The sequence below is a fragment of the Ictalurus punctatus genome, chromosome 2, assembly GCF_001660625.3.
Source record: "Ictalurus punctatus breed USDA103 chromosome 2, Coco_2.0, whole genome shotgun sequence".
NCBI lineage: Eukaryota > Metazoa > Chordata > Actinopteri > Siluriformes > Ictaluridae > Ictalurus > Ictalurus punctatus.
The window spans coordinates 38,284,680-38,307,002 of NC_030417.2; the positions used below are offsets into that span (position 1 = coordinate 38,284,680).

General features: G+C 42.2%; 1 protein-coding gene across 1 annotated transcript in view; it reads right to left on the reverse strand.

The window, feature by feature from the left end:
• Positions 1 to 22,323, reverse strand: part of grna (granulin a) — a 29,018-nt gene that overhangs the window by 3,734 nt on the left and 2,961 nt on the right. Inside the window, exons 3-25 of the mRNA XM_017488355.3 lie at positions 19,787 to 19,924; positions 18,342 to 18,480; positions 17,917 to 18,023; positions 17,183 to 17,333; positions 16,043 to 16,140; positions 15,583 to 15,736; positions 15,382 to 15,479; positions 13,507 to 13,660; positions 13,306 to 13,403; positions 11,437 to 11,590; positions 11,236 to 11,333; positions 9,359 to 9,512; positions 9,158 to 9,255; positions 7,289 to 7,442; positions 7,088 to 7,185; positions 5,575 to 5,722; positions 5,371 to 5,468; positions 4,569 to 4,722; positions 3,282 to 3,379; positions 3,027 to 3,180; positions 1,016 to 1,113; positions 759 to 914; positions 347 to 448 (exon numbers count right to left, since the gene is read on the reverse strand). Coding sequence (XP_017343844.2) covers positions 347 to 448; positions 759 to 914; positions 1,016 to 1,113; positions 3,027 to 3,180; positions 3,282 to 3,379; positions 4,569 to 4,722; positions 5,371 to 5,468; positions 5,575 to 5,722; positions 7,088 to 7,185; positions 7,289 to 7,442; positions 9,158 to 9,255; positions 9,359 to 9,512; positions 11,236 to 11,333; positions 11,437 to 11,590; positions 13,306 to 13,403; positions 13,507 to 13,660; positions 15,382 to 15,479; positions 15,583 to 15,736; positions 16,043 to 16,140; positions 17,183 to 17,333; positions 17,917 to 18,023; positions 18,342 to 18,480; positions 19,787 to 19,924 — 2,901 coding nt within the window. The remainder of the gene's footprint in view (positions 1 to 346; positions 449 to 758; positions 915 to 1,015; positions 1,114 to 3,026; positions 3,181 to 3,281; positions 3,380 to 4,568; positions 4,723 to 5,370; positions 5,469 to 5,574; positions 5,723 to 7,087; positions 7,186 to 7,288; positions 7,443 to 9,157; positions 9,256 to 9,358; positions 9,513 to 11,235; positions 11,334 to 11,436; positions 11,591 to 13,305; positions 13,404 to 13,506; positions 13,661 to 15,381; positions 15,480 to 15,582; positions 15,737 to 16,042; positions 16,141 to 17,182; positions 17,334 to 17,916; positions 18,024 to 18,341; positions 18,481 to 19,786; positions 19,925 to 22,323) is intronic.

Genomic DNA, 22,323 nt, shown 5'->3' on the forward strand with positions numbered 1-22,323 from the left:
ACTAACCTCATATAAAGATCAGTTATATAAGCATTTGTGGAAGGAGTCTCCAGTGTTAGTACTTTGTAACAATCAGAGCAAAGCCTTTTAAGCTTTCCCACCCTCTATAACATGAATATGTTCTCGCAGTGTGATGGTTTGCCTCATCAAAAATGTTCTCTCCTTCTTTTCATTGTGTTCTTTCTTAACACAGTTTTTGAAGCTTGATGGTATGTTTGAGTGTAATTATTGGTTCAGGAATTCATATTTACAAGAACTGTGTGTGTGTGTGTGTGTGTGTGTCTGTGTGTGTGTGTGTGTGTGTGAGAGAGAGAGACAGAGAGAGAGAGAGCTTTATTCCATTAACCTGGTCCAGAGGACAGCAGCCCCATTTCTGGCTCTTCTTCATGAAGCAGCAGGTGGTGTGGTCAGGACAGGACACGTGAGGGTCACACTTCACTGAAACGGCCTTTCCAGAAAAAAAAAAAAGAACTAAAATCATCATTTAAAAGTGAAATATTTATAAAAATGTGGTAAGAAACGCCATTTCGGTTATACCGTATACTGTCGTTTTATACCTTAATGTTTTCCACAGAAGTATTTATTTACTATTTGTGTACGTGATTATTATGAATGAACTTTTGGAAGGAAAGCGGACTGAACTATACCGCTGATTAGATTTGGAGACTATGAGCGCACCTTTCAAAGCGAACGAGTATTCGTTAATAAGATTTTTATGGATGAAATGCAGGCGGATGATGGTTTGATTCGTAGCTTACGTTTGTTGATGTATTTTGAGTCGCCCTTGCGGTCGGTCGGCTCGGTTCCTTTTTCAGCCAGGACACTGATCCTGACGGGTCGTCACATGTCTGAGCAGCGAGGTTACACTTTGTACCATGAGGACAGCAGTGGATGAAATCCTCACAACATACGGCCTGTCAAGACACGACAATATGTTAAACTTCACGTGGACTTTACACGCAATAATCATGATGGACGAGTTGAATGTTTTACCTGCGAGTGAAAGGGATTTTACCTGAGGCAGAGGGCAGCAGCTCCATTGTCCTTCTTCGGTCTTACAGCATGTGGTTTCATCAGGACAAGCCGTAGTGTCGTCACAGGGAACTTCAGAAACTGAACACACACAGCGAGAGGATTATATTTTTTATTAGATTAAAAAAAAAAAAAAAACACATACAAAAGGGCGCTTTATACTTGTAACATATTTAGCTCCACTTTCCACATATGAGAATCTGGAGTATCTCCAGTGATCCTTCCATCTCTTCACACCTTCCACAATGCTGTGGAGAAACTCTCAAGCTCTCCTCATTTCATCTCATCCATTGTACCATTTACCAAAGACTGCAAACTTTCTACCCACTCACACACTGCAGAAATGAGCAACACCTGACCAGTATCACTTTTCTCTTTCCTCTCTGGAATTCCAGAACCTGATCTCTATCAGATGTCACTGAAAGGAACCCATCTTCTTCTGGGGGACACCAGATTATGAGTCACTACTCATCCACAGCTGAGTCACGCAGTGCTATATGTGTTGAAAGGATCTTAAGTAGCCAAAATGTCATTGGTCCTGATCCTAGCTGACCTTTCAGCAGCCTTTCACACGGTCAACCACAATTCTTCTGTCCATCCTCGTAAGCCTTCAACATTGAACATGAGCTGACTTGAGCATGATTGAGGGTTACTTCCTTCTTAGAGGGATGCTAATATCAAGATATTAATATCACATATATTAGATATTCACAGATATTAATATCAAGATGCTAGAATCACAGAGAGTATTCAGATCTCCACCCTACCCCTGTTGGGGTCCCGCAAGGTTCAGTGCTTGGCCCCCTCTTTTTTACATTATATCATAATGTCCTCACATGGCTTCTCCAATCGCTACTTTGCTGATGACACTAAACTCATCATCTCCTTCTCTTGTATCTCAGCTGTATGTTCACCTGCTACCCTAAAGAGAGAACACTGCTCAGAACATTATGATAGGGCTGTAGTCAAGACCACCATTTTCAAGTCCAAGGCAAGTCCAAGACCAGGACTAGCCAAGATCAAGTCAATTTCCAAGTCTTAAAGGGGCTGAGGGCCAAATCAGTATTGAGCAATTACGTGTTTCCTCCGAGACACATGAAGTCAGCTTCTACATACGGCTGCTCATGCTGGACAGTGTAACGCACATGGAGGAAAGATCTATTTGCCCTCTTCCGCAAACATGAGCTCACAGATATCCAGGGTCCAGCTGTTCAGAAGTAATCTGATCGGGTTTGATCAAATCTTGAAAATTGGATGTTCAAAAGACAAAAAAAAGTGCATTCTAAAATCGGATTAGATCACGTAATCCAATCTTGGTTTTGATCTGGATTTAAACCTTCTACTTTTTAACATGATTGTGATACCTGTGATCCAAAACAAAATCAGGATTATCCTGATCCCAGCATAAGTATGGATCCAGGGAGGATTTCAGGAACAAAATGTAATAAAACTTTAAAACTGGTCAAATAATAAAACATTTGTATCATGTCGTACATACATTTATTTCTATTTTGTACTTGATTTGCTTAACCGTTACAGTGATAAAGTAGATTAAGTATACATTAGGTTAAGATTAAACGTAACCTAAGTCTTTGATTAAACTTTTTGAAGAACTAGGCCCAGCACTGAGACTGAGCGCATGGCCAGGTTTGCTCTCTTGACTCCTGACCACAGATGCCGCTGACATCATTGAGATACGTTTGTGCATGCGAAAAGAAAAGACAACACAAACAGTAATTTTACAAACTCGCAGTCAAGTCCAAAATCATATCCAGTGAGACCAATACAGGTCCGATCACAAATGCCAACAAGTCAGAGACGAGACCAAGTCAATACAGACAAAGTCCTTAGACCGATCTTGAGTTCTACAGCCCTGTCTTGATATGTGTATCTAATGTATAAGATGTGTTTAAAGGAGTGAATGTTGTCATATTATATCATTCATGTTTAATGGTATTACAGAAAACTGGGATTATTGGTGTTTCATGACGAACCCTTGGTATCTGGAACATTCTTATCCATGATTGGTCGGCTCGGTTCCTTTTTCAGCCAGGACACTGATCCTGACGGGTCGTCACATGTCTGAGCAGCGAGGTTACACTTTGTACCATGAGGACAGCAGTGGATGAAATCCTCACAACATACGGCCTGTCAAGACACGACAATATGTTAAACTTCACGTGGACTTTACACGCAATAATCATGATGGACGAGTTGAATGTTTTACCTGCGAGTGAAAGGGATTTTACCTGAGGCAGAGGGCAGCAGCTCCATTGTCCTTCTTCGGTCTTACAGCATGTGGTTTCATCAGGACAAGCCGTAGTGTCGTCACAGGGAACTTCAGAAACTGAACACACACAGCGAGAGGATTATATTATTTATTAGATTAAAAAAAAAACAACACATACAAAAGGGCGCTTTATACTTGTAACATATTTAGCTCCACTTTCCACATATGAGAATCTGGAGTATCTCCAGTGATCCTTCCATCTCTTCACACCTTCCACAATGCTGTGGAGAAACTCTCAAGCTCTCCTCGTTTCATCTCATCCATTGTACCATTTACCAAAGACTGCAAACGTTCTACCCACTCACACACTGCAGAAATGAGCAACACCTGACCAGTATCACTTTTCTCTTTCCTCTCTGGAATTCCAGAACCTGATCTCTATCAGATGTCACTTTTTCCTCATGCAGAAAGACCCCCAGAAATCCACCCAGAAACTGCCCTTGTGGCTTCACATTGCTAAATCATTTATACACTTGTCCCTAATGTTGTCCCAACAGTGGCAAGAAAAACTCCATGAGATGATATGAGCAAGACACCTTGAGAGGGACCAGACTCAAAAAGGAACCCATCTTCTTCTGGGGGACACCAGATTATGAGTCACTAGTCATCCACAGCTGAGTCACGCAGTGCTATATGTGTTGAAAGGATCTTAAGTAGCCAAAATGTCATTGGTCCTGATCCTAGCTGACCTTTCAGCAGCCTTTCACACGGTCAACCACAAGGTTCTTCTGTCCATCCTCGTAAGCCTTGAACATTGAACATGAGCTGACTTGAGCATGATTGAGGGTTACTTCCTTCTTAGAGGGATGCTAATATCAAGATATTAATATCACATATATTAGATATTCACAGATATTAATATCAAGATGCTAGAATCACAGAGAGTATTCAGATCTCCACCCTACCCCTGTTGGGGTCCCGCAAGGTTCAGTGCTTGGCCCCCTCTTTTTTACATTATATCATAATGTCCTCACATGGCTTCTCCAATCGCTGCTTTGCTGATGACACTAAACTCATCATCTCCTTCTGAGACCAATACAGGTCTGATCACAAACGCCATCAAGTCCGAGACGAGACCAAGTCAATACAGACAAAGTCTGTAGACTGATCTCGAGTTCTACAGCCCTGTCTTGATAAGTGTATCTAACGTATAAGATGTGTTCAAAGGAATGAATGTTGTCATATTATATCATTCATGTTTAAAGGTATTACAGAGAACTGGGATTATTGGTGTTTCATGACGAACCCTTGGTATCTGGAACATTCTTATCCCTGATTGGTCGGCTCGGTTCCTTCTTCAGCCAGGGCACTGACCCTGACGGATCTTCACATGTCTGAGCAGCGAGGTTACACTTTTTGCCATTAGGACAGCAGTGGATAAAGTCCTCACAACACACCGCCTGCCAAGACATAACAAAGCAACATTAGTGTGGCTTGTCCAGAGAAAAAACATACTAAAGTATGGTACTTCCTGATAAGCTTACAAAATATATATTTTTAATGCCAGATGAATGTTCACCTAATGGCTTTACTGTATTGGCTTCATACCTGAAGCTGAAGTGACACCGGTCACCTGTAACTATGTGGTGAAACCCCTGAAGACCTGGGCCACTTAAAACCTTCATAAGAACCAAACAATACCTAATCATTTCAGCTGTGGTATGTAATTCCTGGTTGAATTATCTGGACATGTCCATACTTCCTCATTGTTGTTTTGTTTGATTTAGCCTGCTGTCAGACTGGACTGTGTATACAGGTTGAACCAGTTTGTACTGTGGTTGGGGGAGGTTTGTGTGATACACTGTGTGTTGTTGCATGTATACTAAATAATCTATACTGCATGCTTTCCTGTATAAAATGGTATGAGATTTGTGCTCTCATTTGGAGGATATTGGGACATTTCAATCCTAAGCTGTTCATTTTTATCTCATGGATATCAAACATAATCACATGAAGCGATGGCATGTACTTCTTCATTCCTTCATCTAAGTTGCATTCAGTATCGTCAGTTTTCCTGCAGTTCAGCAATGACTCTGCAGGGACTTTACCTGAGGAAGTGGACAGCAGCTCCATCCTCCCTCTTGGGTCTTACAGCACGTGGTCCCATCAGCACAGGCCACAGTTTCGTTACAGGGAACAACAGAGTCTAAACACATAACATGGAATGAGACAGCAACAGGGTTCCTAACAAGGTTACACTTTCATAAGATTGAAAATTTCAAAACCAACTGAAATACGTGATCCTGACATACCCTCTGAAACATTGTTATCTTGGATCGGTCGGCTCGGTTCCTTCTTCAGCCAGGGCACCGACCCTGACGGGTCTTCACATGTCTGAGCAGCGAGGTTACACTTTTTACCATGAGGACAGCAGTGGATAAAGTCCTCACAACACACCGCCTGCAAAGAAACAACATTATTATAAACTTCACATTTCACTAAACGTCACTAACGCCAGCTTTAGTCCTTCCGAGTTTATGACTGTTTGCAGATCCCCTGACGTCCCGCCTGTTTAAGGTTATAGATTAGTGCCTGCCTACAGTTATTGCACTTTACCTATGACAGGCCTTACACATTAGAACAAGTGAATTTCCCTCCATGGTTCAATAAAGTGTGTCTTAGATTGTCTTCTCTTATCCTAGTTTATGGTGTCCTGTCTTGACTTGTCATGTCTTGTCTTATCTTATAATGTCTTGCATAACACATTATAGCATTATCTGTACGTCTGGTGTTATCTTGTCCTGCCTGTTCTTACATTTTCTGCTCTAATCTTATTTGTATTATCTTGTATTGGCCTACATTATCTTATCTTGAATTTTCTTGTGTTTTATTATCTTATCTGCTCTTGTCTTGTCCACTATTATCCTATCCTGCCTTGTAGTATCTTGTATTAGGATATCTCATCTTATATTATCTCATCTTATAGGGCCAGAGCCATATCCCCCTGTAGTTCTTGCCTGGCTTCCCACTGATGCTAAGCAAGGTTAAGCCTGATCAGTACTTGGATGGGAAACCTCCTGGTGAAAAGTAAAGTTGCTGATGGAAGTGGTATTATTGAGGCCAGCAGGGGGTGATCACCCTGTGTTCTGTGTGGGGCCTAATGCCCCAGTATAGTGACGGAGACACTATACTCTAAAAACAGCACCGTCTTTCGGATGAGATGTTAAACAGAGGTCCTGACTCACTGTGGTCATTAAAAATCCCAGGACACTTACTGTAAAAGATTAGGGGCTGGTAGAGTCTGGCCTTGTATTATATTGTCATATTGTACCTCATCTTATCTTATCTCCTCCTCTCTGCTTCATGCCATGTGTCGCTCCCCCTTCTTACTTTGTGGAGGACAGCACTCCCCCCTCTGACCTCACGGAGAGCGTTGCTCCCCCGGATATATAAGTCACGTTTTGTACAGCACTCTTTGTCTTGCGTTGTCTTTGTACGTTATGTTCTCATGTCTAACGTGTATTGTGTCATGATTGTGTCTGAACTTTGTGCCACGAGGTCATAGCTTATGTTTCATGTTTGGTTTTTGTCTTTATTTAAATTAAAACTGAACTTGCATCCATCTCACGTCCCGATTTGTGACAGTTCTCCTGTCTCTGCTTCATAATAACTGCTTTAGGGCATAAATGATATTTTCTACAAAATCGACCCACACTCATCTGACCCAACCTACAACCAAAACGTCCATCTTGTGTTGTATTTAAACCCACTCCCAATTCAGACAACTGTTATAAACTTGTCATGTTCCCCTGAAAGGGATTTTACCTGAGGCAGAGGGCAGCAGCTCCATGCTCCCTGTTCATCCTTACAGCATGTGGTTCCATCAGGACAAGCCGAAGTGTCGTCACAGGGAACATCAGAAACTGAACACACACAGCGAGAGGTTTATATTTTTATCAGTTAAAAACATGGATGCTTTATTCCTGTAGTTCAACAACGAATTGTTACTGATATCGGATGATGTACCTTTGGTTTCCGGAGTCTTCTGTTCACCGATCGGTCGGCTCGGTTCCTTCTTCAGCCAGGGGACCGACCCTGACGGGTCTTCACATGTCTGAGCAGCGAGGTTACACTTTTTACCATGAGGACAGCAGTGGATAAAGTCCTCACAACACACCGCCTGCAAAGAAACAACATTATTAGAAACTTCACATTTCACTAAACGTCACTAACGTCAGCTTTAGTCCTACCAAGTTTAATACTGTTTGCAGATCACCTGACGTCCCTCCTGTTTATGGTTATAGATTAGTGCCTGCCTACAGTTATTGCGCTTTACCTATGACAGGCCTTACACATTAGAACAAGTGAATTTACCTCCATGGATCAATAAAGTGTGTCTTAGATTGTCTTCTCTTATCCTAGTTTATGGTGTCCTGTCTTGCCTTGTCATATCTTGTCTTATCTTATATTGTCTTGCATAATGCATTATTGCATTATCTGTACGTCTGGTGTTATCTTGTCCTGCCTTTTCTTACCTTTTCTGCTCTAATCTTATTTGTATTATCTTGTCTTGGCCTACATTATCTTACCTTGAATTTTCTTGTCTTGTATTATCTTACCTGCTCTTGGTCACTGTTATCCTATCCGGCCTTGAATTATCTTGTATTAGGACATCTCATCTTATATTATCTCATCTTATAGGGCCAGAGCCATATCCCCCTGTAGTTCTTGCCTGGCTTCCCACTGATACTAAGCAAGGTTAAGCCTGGTCAGTATCTGGATGGGAAACCTCCTGGTGAAAAGTAAAGTTGCTGATGGAAGTGGTATTATTGAGGCCAGCAGGGGGTGATCACCCTGTGTTCTGTGTGGGGCCTAATGCCCCAGTATAGTGACGGAGACACTATACTCTAAAAACAGCACCATCTTTCGGATGAGATGTTAAACAGAGTTCCTGACTCACTGTGGTCATTAAAAATCCCAGGACACTTACTGTAAAAGATTAGGGGCTGGTAGAGTCTGGCCTTGTATTATCTTGTCATATTGTACCTCATCTTATCTTATCTGCTCCCTCTGGTTCAGCTGCTATTTAGACCTTTTAATAAATCTCTAAACCTGCACTTGTGTTCTTGTCATTTATATGCCAGAACTAGCACGTAACTACGATACCCATCAGCCACTGCTACGCACATGATCACATCACATGACTGGTTACACCTGACTCACACTCGACGCCCCTTCAAGAAGTATTTTAAAGACGGGTTTTCCAGTCTGGCTGGAGTCTTTCTCCCACCCTCCCTACCCCACCTCTGCCATCTTGTTCCGCTGAGGATGTCACTCCGCTGCACTGAGAAAATCGCTATGCTTCCTTGCTTGGCTGAGGACGTCACTCTGCCGCCATGCTCCTCTCAAGACGTTGCTCCTCCTGTCTGCTTCATGCCATGTGTCACTCCCCCTTCTTACTTTGTGGAGGACAGCACTCCCCCCTCTGACCTCACAGAGAGCGTTGCTCCCCCGGATATATAAGTCACGTTTTGTACAGCACTCTTTGTCTTGCGTTGTCTTTGTACGTTATGTTCTCATGTCTAACGTGTATTGTGTCATGATTGTGTCTGAACTTTGTGCCATGAGGTCATAGCTTATGTTTCCTGTTTGGTTTTTGTCTTTATTTAAATTAAAACTGAACTTGCATCCATCTCACGTCCCGATTTGTGACAGTTCTCCTGTCTCTGCTTCATAATAACTGCTTTAGGGCATAAATGATATTTTCTACAAAATCGACCCACACTCATCTGACCCAACCTACAACCAAAACGTCCATCTTGTGTTGTATTTAAACCCACTCCCAATTCAGACAACTGTTATAAACTTGTCATGTTCCCCTGAAAGGGATTTTACCTGAGGCAGAGGGCAGCAGCTCCATGCTCCCTGTTCATCCTTACAGCATGTGGTTCCATCAGGACAAGCCGAAGTGTCGTCACAGGGAACATCAGAAACTGAACACACACAGCGAGAGGTTTATATTTTTATCAGTTAAAAACATGGATGCTTTATTCCTGTAGTTCAACAACGAATTGTTACTGATATCTGATGACGTACCCTTGGTTTCCGGAGTCTTCTGTTCACCGATCGGTCGGCTCGGTTCCTTCTTCAGCCAGGGCACCGACCCTGACGGGTCTTCACATGTCTGAGCAGCGAGGTTACACTTTTTACCATGAGGACAGCAGTGGATAAAGTCCTCACAACACACCGCCTGCAAAGAAACAACATAATTCACATTTCACTAAACGTCACTAACGTCAGCTTTAGTCCTACCGAGTTTAATACTGTTTGCAGATCACCTGACGTCCCTCCTGTTTATGGTTATAGATTAGTGCCTGCCTACAGTTATTGCGCTTTACCTATGACAGGCCTTACACATTAGAACAAGTGAATTTACCTCCATGGATCAATAAAGTGTGTCTTAGATTGTCTTCTCTTATCCTAGTTTATGGTGTCCTGTCTTGCCTTGTCATATCTTGTCTTATCTTATATTGTCTTGCATAATGCATTATTGCATTATCGCATTATCTGTACGTCTGGTGTTATCTTGTCCTGCCTTTTCTTACCTTTTCTGCTCTAATCTTATTTGTATTATCTTGTCTTGGCCTACATTATCTTACCTTGAATTTTCTTGTCTTGTATTATCTTACCTGCTCTTGGTCACTGTTATCCTATCCGGCCTTGAATTATCTTGTATTAGGACATCTCATCTTATATTATCTCATCTTATAGGGCCAGAGCCATATCCCCCTGTAGTTCTTGCCTGGCTTCCCACTGATGCTAAGCAAGGTTAAGCCTGATCAGTACTTGGATGGGAAACCTCCTGGTGAAAAGTAAAGTTGCTGATGGAAGTGGTATTATTGAGGCCAGCAGGGGGTGATCACCCTGTGTTCTGTGTGGGGCCTAATGCCCCAGTATAGTGACGGAGACACTATACTCTAAAAACAGCACCGTCTTTCGGATGAGATGTTAAACAGAGTTCCTGACTCACTGTGGTCATTAAAAATCCCAGGACACTTACTGTAAAAGATTAGGGGCTGGTAGAGTCTGGCCTTGTATTATCTTGTCATATTGTACCTCATCTTATCTTATCTGCTCCCTCTGGTTCAGTTACTATTTAGACCTTTTAATAAATCTCTAAACCTGCACTTGTGTTCTTGTCATTTATATGCCAGAACTACCACGTAACTACGATACCAATCAGCCACTGCTACGCACATGATCACATCACATGACTGGTTACACCTGACTCACACTCGACGCCCCTTCAAGAAGTATTTTAAGGACGGGTTTTCCAGTCTGGCTGGAGTCTTTCTCCCACCCTCCCTACCCCACCTTGGTCGCTCTGCCATCTTGTTCCGCTGAGGATGTCACTCCGCTGCACTGAGAAAATCGCTATGCTTCCTTGCTTGGCTGAGGACGTCACTCTGCCACCATGCTCCTCTCAAGACGTTGCTCCTCCTCTCTGCTTCATGCCATGTGTCGCTCCCCCTTCTTACTTTGTGGAGGACAGCACTCCCCCCTCTGACCTCACAGAGAGCGTTGCTCCCCCGGATATATAAGTCACGTTTTGTACAGCACTCTTTGTCTTGCGTTGTCTTTGTACGTTATGTTCTCATGTCTAACGTGTATTGTGTCATGATTGTGTCTGAACTTTGTGCCACGAGGTCATAGCTTATGTTTCATGTTTGGTTTTTGTCTTTATTTAAATTAAAACTGAACTTTCATCCATCTCACGTCCCGATTTGTGACAGTTCTCCTGTCTCTGCTTCATAATAACTGCTTTAGGGCATAAATGATATTTTCTACAAAATCGACCCACACTCATCTGACCCAACCTACAACCAAAACGTCCATCTTGTGTTGTATTTAAACCCACTCCCAATTCAGACAACTGTTATAAACTTGTCATGTTCCCCTGAAAGGGATTTTACCTGAGGCAGAGGGCAGCAGCTCCATGCTCCCTGTTCATCCTTACAGCATGTAGTTCCATCAGGACAAGCCGAAGTGTCGTCACAGGGAACATCAGAAACTGAACACACACAGCGAGAGGTTTATATTTTTATCAGTTAAAAACATGGATGCTTTATTCCTGTAGTTCAACAACGAATTGTTACTGATATTTGATGATGTACCTTTGGTTTCCGGAGTCTTCTGTTCACCGATCGGTCGGCTCGGTTCCTTCTTCAGCCAGGGCACCGACCCTGACGGGTCTTCACATGTCTGAGCAGCGAGGTTACACTTTTTACCATGAGGACAGCAGTGGATAAAGTCCTCACAACACACCGCCTGCAAAGAAACAACATAATTCACATTTCACTAAACGTCACTAACGTCAGCTTTAGTCCTACCGAGTTTAATACTGTTTGCAGATCCCCTGACGTCCCTCCTGTTTATGGTTATAGATTAGTGCCTGCCTACAGTTATTGCGCTTTACCTATGACAGGCCTTACACATTAGAACAAGTGAATTTACCTCCATGGATCAATAAAGTGTGTCTTAGATTGTCTTCTCTTATCCTAGTTTATGGTGTCCTGTCTTGCCTTGTCATATCTTGTCTGATCTTATATTGTCTTGCATAATGCATTATTGCATTATCGCATTATCTGTACGTCTGGTGTTATCTTGTCCTGCCTTTTCTTACCTTTTCTGCTCTAATCTTATTTGTATTATCTTGTCTTGGCCTACATTATCTTACCTTGAATATTCTTGTCTTGTATTATCTTACCTGCTCTTGGTCACTGTTATCCTATCCGGCCTTGAATTATCTTGTATTAGGACATCTCATCTTATATTATCTCATCTTATAGGGCCAGAGCCATATCCCCCTGTAGTTCTTGCTTGGCTTCCCACTGATGCTAAGCAAGGTTAAGCCTGATCAGTACTTGGATGGGAAACCTCCTGGTGAAAAGTAAAGTTGCTGATGGAAGTGGTATTATTGAGGCCAGCAGGGGGTGATCACCCTGTGTTCTGTGTGGGGCCTAATGCCCCAGTATAGTGACGGAGACACTATACTCTAAAAACAGCACTGTCTTTCGGATGAGACGTTAAACAGAGGTCCTGACTCACTGTGGTCATTAAAAATCCCAGGACACTTACTGTAAAAGATTAGGGGCTGGTAGAGTCTGGCCTTGTATTATCTTGTCATATTGTACCTCATCTTATCTTATCTGCTCCCTCTGGTTCAGTTGCTATTTAGACCTTTTAATAAATCTCTAAACCTGCACTTGTGTTCTTGTCATTTATATGCCAGAACTACCACGTAACTACGATACCCATCAGCCACTGCTACACACATGATCACATCACATGACTGGTTACACCTGACTCACACTCGACGCCCCTTCAAGAAGTATTTTAAGGACGGGTTTTCCAGTCTGGCTGGAGTCTTTCTCCCACCCTCCCTACCCCACCTCTGCCATCTTGTTCCGCTGAGGATGTCACTCCGCTGCACTGAGAAAATCGCTATGCTTCCTTGCTTGGCTGGGGACGTCACTCTGCCGCCATGCTCCTCTCAAGACGTTGCTCCTCCTCTCTGCTTCATGCCATGTGTCGCTCCCCCTTCTTACTTTGTGGAGGACAGCACTCCCCCCTCTGACCTCACAGAGAGCGTTGCTCCCCCGGATATATAAGTCACGTTTTGTACAGCACTCTTTGTCTTGCGTTGTCTTTGTACGTTATGTTCTCATGTCTAACGTGCATCGTTTCGTGATTGTGTCTGAACTTTGTGCCACGAGGTCATAGCTTATGTTTCATGTTTGGTTTTTGTCTTTATTTAAATTAAAACTGAACTTGCATCCATCTCACGTCCCGATTTGTGACAGTTCTCCTGTCTCTGCTTCATAATAACTTCTTTAGGGCATAAATGATATTTTCTACAAAATCGACCCACACTCATCTGACCCAACCTACAACCAAAACGTCCATCTTGTGTTGTATTTAAACCCACTCCCAATTCAGACAACTGTTACAAACTTGAAAAGTTCTCCTGAAAGGGATTTTACCTGAGGCAGAGGGCAGCAGCTCCATGCTCCCTGTTCATCCTTACAGCATGTAGTTCCATCAGGACAAGCCGAAGTGTCATCACAGGGAACATCAGAAACTGAACACACACAGCGAGAGGTTTATATTTTTATCAGTTAAAAACATGGATGCTTTATTCCTGTAGTTCAACAACGAATTGTTACTGATATTTGATGATGTACCTTTGGTTTCCGGAGTCTTCTGTTCACCGATCGGTCGGCTCGGTTCCTTCTTCAGCCAGGGCACCGACCCTGACGGGTCTTCACATGTCTGAGCAGCGAGGTTACACTTTTTACCATGAGGACAGCAGTGGATAAAGTCCTCACAACACACCGCCTGCAAAGAAACAACATTATTAGAAACTTCACATTTCACTAAACGTCACTAACGTCAGCTTTAGTCCTTCCGAGTTTATGACTGTTTGCAGATCCCCTGACGTCCCGCCTGTTTATGGTTATAGATTAGTGCCTGCCTACAGTTATTGCACTTTACCTATGACAGGCCTTACACATTAGAACAAGTGAATTTCCCTCCAGGGATCAATAAAGTGTGTCTTAGATTGTCTTCTCTTATCCTAGTTTATGGTGTCCTGTCTTGCCTTGTCATATCTTGTCTTATCTTATATTGTCTTGCATAATGCATTATTGCATTATCTGTACGTCTGGTGTTATCTTGTCCTGCCTTTTCTTACCTTTTCTGCTCTAATCTTATTTGTATTATCTTGTCTTGGCCTACATTATCTTACCTTGAATTTTCTTGTCTTGTATTATCTTACCTGCTCTTGTCTTGTCCACTGTTATCCAATCCTGCCTTGTAGTATCTTGTATTAGGACATCTCATCTTATATTAGCTCATCTTATAGGGCCAGAGTCATATCTCCCTGCAGTTTTTGCCTGGCTTCCCACTGATAATAAGCAAGGTTAAGCCTGGTCAGTACTTGGATGGGAAACCTCCTGGTGAAAAGTAAAGTTGCTGATGGAAGTGGTATTATTGAGGCCAGCAGGGGGTGATCTTTCTGTGTGGGGCCTAATGCCCCAGTATAGTGACGGAGACACTATACTCTAAAAACAGCACCGTCTTTCGGATGAGACGTTAAACAGAGTTTCTGACTCACTGTGGTCATTAAAAATCCCAGGACACTTACTGTAAAAGATTAGGGGCTGGTAGAGTCTGGCCTTGTATTATCTTGTCATATTGTACCTCATCTTATCTTATCTGCTCCCTCTGGTTCAGTTGCTATTTAGACCTTTTAATAAATCTCTAAACCTGCACTTGTGTTCTTGTCATTTATATGCCAGAACTACCACGTAACTACGATACCCATCAGCCACTGCAACGCACATGATCACATCACATGACTGGTTACACCTGAGTCACACTCGACGCCCCTTCAAGAAGTATTTTAAGGACGGGTTTTCCAGTCTGGCTGGAGTCTTTCTCCCACCCTCCCTACCCCACCTTGGTCGCTCTGCCATCTTGTTCCGCTGAGGATGTCACTCTGCTGCACTGAGAAAATCGCTATGCTTCCTTGCTTGGCTGAGGACGTCACTCTGCCGCCATGCTCCTCTCAAGACGTTGCTCCTCCTCTCTGCTTCATGCCATGTGTCGCTCCCCCTTCTTACTTTGTGGAGGACAGCACTCCCCCCTCTGACCTCACAGAGAGCGTTGCTCCCCCGGATATATAAGTCACGTTTTGTACAGCACTCTTTGTCTTGCGTTGTCTTTGTACGTTATGTTCTCATGTCTAACGTGTATTGTGTCATGATTGTGTCTGAACTTTGTGCCACGAGGTCATAGCTTATGTTTCATGTTTGGTTTTTGTCTTTATTTAAATTAAAACTGAACTTGCATCCATCTCACGTCCCGATTTGTGACAGTTCTCCTGTCTCTGCTTCATAATAACTGCTTTAGGGCATAAATGATATTTTCTACAAAATCGACCCACACTCATCTGACCCAACCTACAACCAAAACGTCCATCTTGTGTTGTATTTAAACCCACTCCCAATTCAGACAACTGTTATAAACTTGTCATGTTCCCCTGAAAGGGATTTTACCTGAGGCAGAGGGCAGCAGCTCCATGCTCCCTGTTCATCCTTACAGCATGTGGTTCCATCAGGACAAGCCGAAGTGTCGTCACAGGGAACATCAGAAACTGAACACACACAGCGAGAGGTTTATATTTTTATCAGTTAAAAACATGGATGCTTTATTCCTGTAGTTCAACAACGAATTGTTACTGATATTTGATGACGTACCCTTGGTTTCCGGAGTCTTCTGTTCACCGATCTGTCGGCTCGGTTCCTTCTTCAGCCAGGGCACCGACCCTGACGGGTCTTCACATGTCTGAGCAGCGAGGTTACACTTTTTACCATGAGGACAGCAGTGGATAAAGTCCTCACAACACACCGCCTGCAAAGAAACAACATAATTCACATTTCACTAAACGTCACTAACGTCAGCTTTAGTCCTACCGAGTTTATGACTGTTTGCAGATCACCTGACGTCCCTCCTGTTTATGGTTATAGATTAGTGCCTGCCTACAGTTATTGTGCTTTACCTATGACAGGCCTTACACATTAGAACAAGTGAATTTACCTCCATGGATCAATAAAGTGTATCTTATTGATCCAGCACTCCCCCCTCTGACCTCAGAGAGAGTTTAAACCCACTCCCAATTGTTATAAACTTGTCATGTTCTCCTGAAAGGGATTTTACCTGAGGCAGAGGGCAGCAGCTCCATGCTCCCTGTTCATCCTTACAGCATGTGGTTCCATCAGGACAAGCCGAAGTGTCGTCACAGGGAACATCAGAGTCTAAACACACAATAACATACGTGACAGGCATTATATGTTCCTTCACCTTTAAAACAGTGCAGATAATATGGTCTATTAATAGCGGTTCTGAATTTCTGTTATGATAGCACACATCTGTACAGGACTGAACATACTGTAGATTGAATATAATGATGGGGATTTTTTGGCCAGCTGGATTAATAATGGCCATCTACTGGTCCTGGAGGAATGTTGTTTTGTTTCACTTTGTACTCTACTAGCTGTATATGGTTGAAATGACAATAAAACCACTTGACTTGACTGTCTCTGGGTCCATTCTATTAAGATCAAAATGCCCCGTCATTTTATTTATTTATTTTTACTGAAAGCATAAGAATATTAAATATAGCTGCAAACAGTGATTTAGGGGTTCAAGCACTGTGCAGAAAAAAAACGATTTGATCCTCTTTATTGGGTTCCCTCTGGACAGACCACAGTTGTTTCACAGGGACCAAAAGAGGAAGTAGCTGAGACAATCATGCATGATACTTTCAATATCAAAAAAAAAAAAAAAGAGGAAGCAGATAAGAATGTTCACAACAGTATTTCCCAATTCCTTCAGGATGAATCTAGTTGAGCCACACTGCCATTGCTAAATAAAAGATGCTGAGACAGACATTCATCTTTGGAGACAAGATTTAGGACAATAAATTAAGTAAGGGCAAGAAGGAATAAGTTTACAAAATGACCTTTTCCACATTGTCACCCTAATTTGGTCAATGGCCAAGTCCCTCCCAACAGCTCTCTCCTATCATACGACAGCTACCAACCTGGGAGGGAGCTACCACACAGGTCCTCACAGACACCCTTGATTGACAGGGGACAGAGAGCACATCATCCCTCCCATGGGCAATTTCGCTGCCTTAGCTCCTGGACAAGGGATTGCTGTGGCATGGTCAGTTTTCAAACTCACAATCTCCTGACAACGGGGTTAAAAACTTTTCTGTTACGCCACTCGGGAGCAACAGAACGACTCAACACTTTCTTAAAATGTTTTGTGGTGCATTATGGGATGGGGCTTTACATTTGCGGTCCTCCCAGGCAGCCCTCTGGCGAGCAGGAAACTTGGCCCACATGGGAAGTTCGTGATTGGTGGAAGACATACACTTGGCGTTGTTTACGTCACAAACGCTGTCTTCTGGACAGCAGTGCACTTTATCATCGCAGCACACGGCCTGTGGAGGAAATCAGTTGATTAGTCCAATAAGTTTTACACAATTACGCCATCTTTAATGTGGTACTTAATTTCATCACCCGGTATGTGACAACATGGGTGAGGTTCCTTAAAAATGGATTGGATTGGTTTTGAGATCTACCATCTACCACCAAATGATCTCCTCTCCAACTCACCTAAGCACTCATTAAATACTAATATCCTAAAGGCTGTGAATAGCTGGGGTGTGTCAGGGTGTGTTAGATCTTCAGATCCAGGGTTGGGTGGGCATGTTTTAACAGGTTCAGATGCTAATATTCAGAACCAGATCAGACGTGTTTAGATAATTAGAATCAGAGCTAAATAATGGTCTAAAATGAACAAAGTATACATTTAAATCAGATTAACACCAGATCAATGAATTGGTAGCTAACCTCTACCAAGATTCACATAATGTTAGCTGAATTAGCAATGTCTGAGTGCTAGCATAAAAGATTATTGACTACGTGAGGTGAGGAATTCCTTTGTGATGTTGATATGGGTACAGCACGATTTTAGGCTGCGAAAACTGGTTTTAACTGCCAGCTAGCATGAAAAAGCCGTACCCTGGGCATTGGGCAACATCCCCATCTTCCATCTGCAGTCTCACAGCATGAAGTCTCCACCGGGCACTCGGATATGCCATCAGCACACAAAACCGCCAGAACCGGTTCTGTCAGAGAGACGTTTTTATGTTTTTGCGTGTTGAGGAAGTCAGTGTCATTCAGGCACGTTAAGGTTGAAAAACAAATATACACAAATATACTTCAAACAAAAACGTTTGTTCTGTTACACGAGTAACGTAGCTAACAAGTGTTCAGTGTTAGCTAAAGATAATTCCTTTTATTATTATGTATATTTCCAGGTTCTGTCCTACAACCCCGATTCCAAAAAAGTTGGGACGCCGTGTGAAATGTAAAGAAAAACAGAATGCAGTGATTTGCAAATCTCACAACCCCATATGTTATTCACAGTAGAACAAAGAACTTACTATTGACGAGGCCGGAGTGTTCGGAAGGAAATCTCTCGGCCCATGGGAGCGAGTGTGTAGCGTTTGTGCACCTGGAGTCTTTCACCTCACACAACATGCCCTCGGGGCAGCAGTGTAAGTGGTCTTCACAGCACTCGCCCTGCACACAAACAATCACATACACACGCAGTCATATACTGTACACAATCACACACACAATCATTAATATACTGTACACAATCACACACACAATCATATACACTATCACATACTGTACACAATCACACACACAATCATATACTGTACACAATCACACACAAATAAATACTGTACACAATCACACACGATCATATACTGTACACAATCACACACACACAAAATCATATACTGTACACAATCACACACACACAAAATCATATACTGTACACAATCACACACACACACAAAATCATATACTGTACACAATCACACACACACAAAATCATACACTGTACACAATCACACACAATCATATACTGTACACAATCACACACACACACAAAATCATATACTGTACACAATCACACACACAATCATATACTGTACGCAATCACACACACACAATCATATACTGTACACAATCACATACACACACAAAATCATATACTGTACACAATCACACACACAATCATATACTGTACGCAATCACACACACAATCATATACTGTACACAATCACACACACACACAAAATCATATACTGTACACAATCACACACACAATCATATACTGTACGCAATCACATACACACAATCATATACTGTACACAATCACACACACAATCATATACTGTACACAATCACACACACAATCATATACTGTACACAATCACACACACAATCATATACTGTACACAATCACATACACACACAATCACATACACACACACAAAATCACATACACACACAACTGCATACACACCATCACACACACAAACACACACACCTTCACATACTGTATATAACCACATGTACACAAACGCAAACACTATTTTGAGGTATGGCCTCTGTTTCTCTCAGTCCTGGTGAGGGAGGTGTGGCCTTTGGGTCGTGAGGGAGGCGTGGCCTTTGGGCCTGTCAGTCCCATTGAGGGAGGCGTGGCCTTTGGGTCTGTCAGTCCCGGTGAGGGAGGTGTGGCCTTTGGGTCCGTCAGTCCTGGTGAGGGAGGTATGGCCTTTGGGTCTGTCAGTCCCGGTGAGGGAGGCGTGGCCTTTGGGTCTGTCAGTCCCGGTGAGGGAGGCGTGGCCTTTGGGTCTGTCAGTCCCGGTGAGGGAGGCGTGGCCTTTGGGTCTGTCAGTCCCGGTGAGGGTGGCGTGGCCTTTGGGTCTGTCAGTCCTGGTGAGGGAGGTGTGGCCTCTGTGTCTGTTAGTCCTGGTGAGGGAGGTGTGGCCTCCGTGTCTGTTAGTCCCAGGCAGACTATTCTACTCACCTGATGGAAGGGACAGCAGTTGAATTCTCCAGAGTGAATCTGGCAACATGTTTGCTCATCCCCACAGCGCTGCTGATCAGGACACTTCGAACCGGCTACCAGGCTCAGCAAGAGCACGCCAGCTGTTAGTCTTAACATCTGCAATGACACAGGGGGAAAAAAGAGGAATAAAAACTAAAAAAAGAAATTGACAGAGGCTTAAAATAACTGAAATTATTAGTTCAATTATAGTTCATTATTCATTCAAAAGTAAATGAATGAATAAATAAATAAATAAATAAATAACATGTTTAAAGGAACAGTACTTTGATTAAAAAGTATTTAAAAAATATGTATTTTTTTTTATAAAAACGAAATTCATAAAAATATAAGATAATATAGAAAAAAGATTAAAAATAAAAAGTATTTCAAAAAGTAAAAGGTTTAATATTTATAAATATTTAATAGGAATTAAAGTGCACACGGATTAGAAAGTAATGATGAATGAAATAAAAGAGCATATATTTTTAAAGGTATTCTACTTAGCTTAAAATTGGAACATAAACAAGAAAATAAACCTAACGCGAAAATAAAGATCAATAATAGAATAAGGATATGAATAAATGAGTGAAAAAAAGCAAACCACTGTTTTAAAGCTATTTTTTTATTTTTATTGTGTCTGTTGCGGATGGCTCGCCGAGTTGTACACGAAGTGAATTCCACATGCTGGGAGCGTTGGAACTAATGGCAGCTTTCCCCGTTTGCTTTATTCTCTTCTGCTCAGAATGAAGAAGGTTCTTAAAAACTTCTGGGAGTGCGGTGAGGAAAGGAACGATCGGTGAAACTGGACAAAATGTCGTTTTACAAGCCTGTTCCGTAATCACAGATGTACAGGACGAGAACAGAAAGAGAATCACATCCTGTACAACACGCTCCCATGTTAATCAACCTGGCCTTTCTTTATTCCCTTTATTTATTCCCTTTATTTATTCCCTGGCCACTTTCATGCCATACTTACTAAAACCTTCAAATCATATGCAATATGTAGCTAAATTTCAGGTACCTTTTTGGTTTTTTTTGAAGTCCAGAGTTTTACCCTGCATTTATAGAGTTACAGAAAACACACAGAGGAAATGTCATGACCTTTATCAACAGAAAACACACTGTGCTTTCTCAGCCTTTACCTAAACCATCACTTTTACTCATGTGACAGTACTGCTTCCTCTTATTTATTATAAAATAGCCAGTCAGGAGTTTCCGACCTCACTTTGACACTTCTACATTGTGATTTCACTTCATCTACATTCAACTTGACGTTAAAAATACTGTTAATGACTGCGTTTACATGAACAGCGGTAATGTAATTATTGACCATATTCTGAAGAAGACGTATAATATTCTGATTAAGGTGTTTACATGAGTCTCTTTTAGAATACTCCTTTCATGTTCCTGTTTTACGTGTTATAGAACATAGATGGATTAACAGCACACGTCATTACGTCCCCGCGCCACGCCGTCCGACGTCTCTCCAGAATTTCACGTATCGGCATACAGCTGGTCTTCGTTATGGGACCGTATACAGTTTGGGGTGTTTAAATGCAGCTTCAAGTGCGGTTAATTATCTGTCATGCTGTACGTGCAAATAGACGACTGCTTGAAGCCGTGGGCTGCGCCCCAATCTACGTGTTACGTGTATTTTGCCTATTACCCTATACAGTTATAGCAGGTAAGTACGCGGTTTGGGACGCGGCCGTGCTCTCTCGTTTACGTGAAACGGTCGAGCGCTGCCGTGTGTGTACGTGTCCTGTCGCACAATGCGGTGAAAACTCTCACACGACGTTAATAGTGTGATTAAGGTGTGTACACGTCCGTAACGCACGTCGATAACGTGACTAAAACGGGAATACTCCACACGTCTTAATTCCATTTGTGTTTACTTCGAGTATGACTTTAATCAGATTAAGATCATCAATAATCTCTGTTTACATGCTAGTTTCTTAATCAGAGTATCGTCTTAATCGGGTTCACATCGGAATAGCGTTGTCCATGTAAACGTACTGACTGTCAGGGAAGAAAAAAGAGCTGTGTGAGTTTATCATGCTTGGGAATTAACCTGGAAGCTCCCCTCTTGAGCTCTGCGAGGTTTCAGTGTGGCTAAAACGCTGGTTAGAAAGTGCAACAGTAACATAAAATGAGGAAGTGCTTGTGATTTATGCACAGCATTTATGTAGCTATAAACTGAAAGCCATCCAGGCCACACTAATGAGCAGGCAGGCAGTAGCAGTTGTAGTAGTAGTAGTAATAATAATAATAATAATAATAATAATAAGCTTGTTTTATACGATGTCTTTCTCCTACACAAGGTCGCTGCTTTAACAGTAAGAAGAAACCTGATAAAAAAATTTGCAAGACAAGACAAAAAGAAGAAGTAGAGGATTAAAATGACCCATGGTTGAATAAAACAGACAGGAAGTAAAAGAACAGCAAAGTTTCGTGTCATGAGTTTTGCTTTGTATATAATTTGATTTCCTTTTAAACTTTTAAACCAGCAATCACAC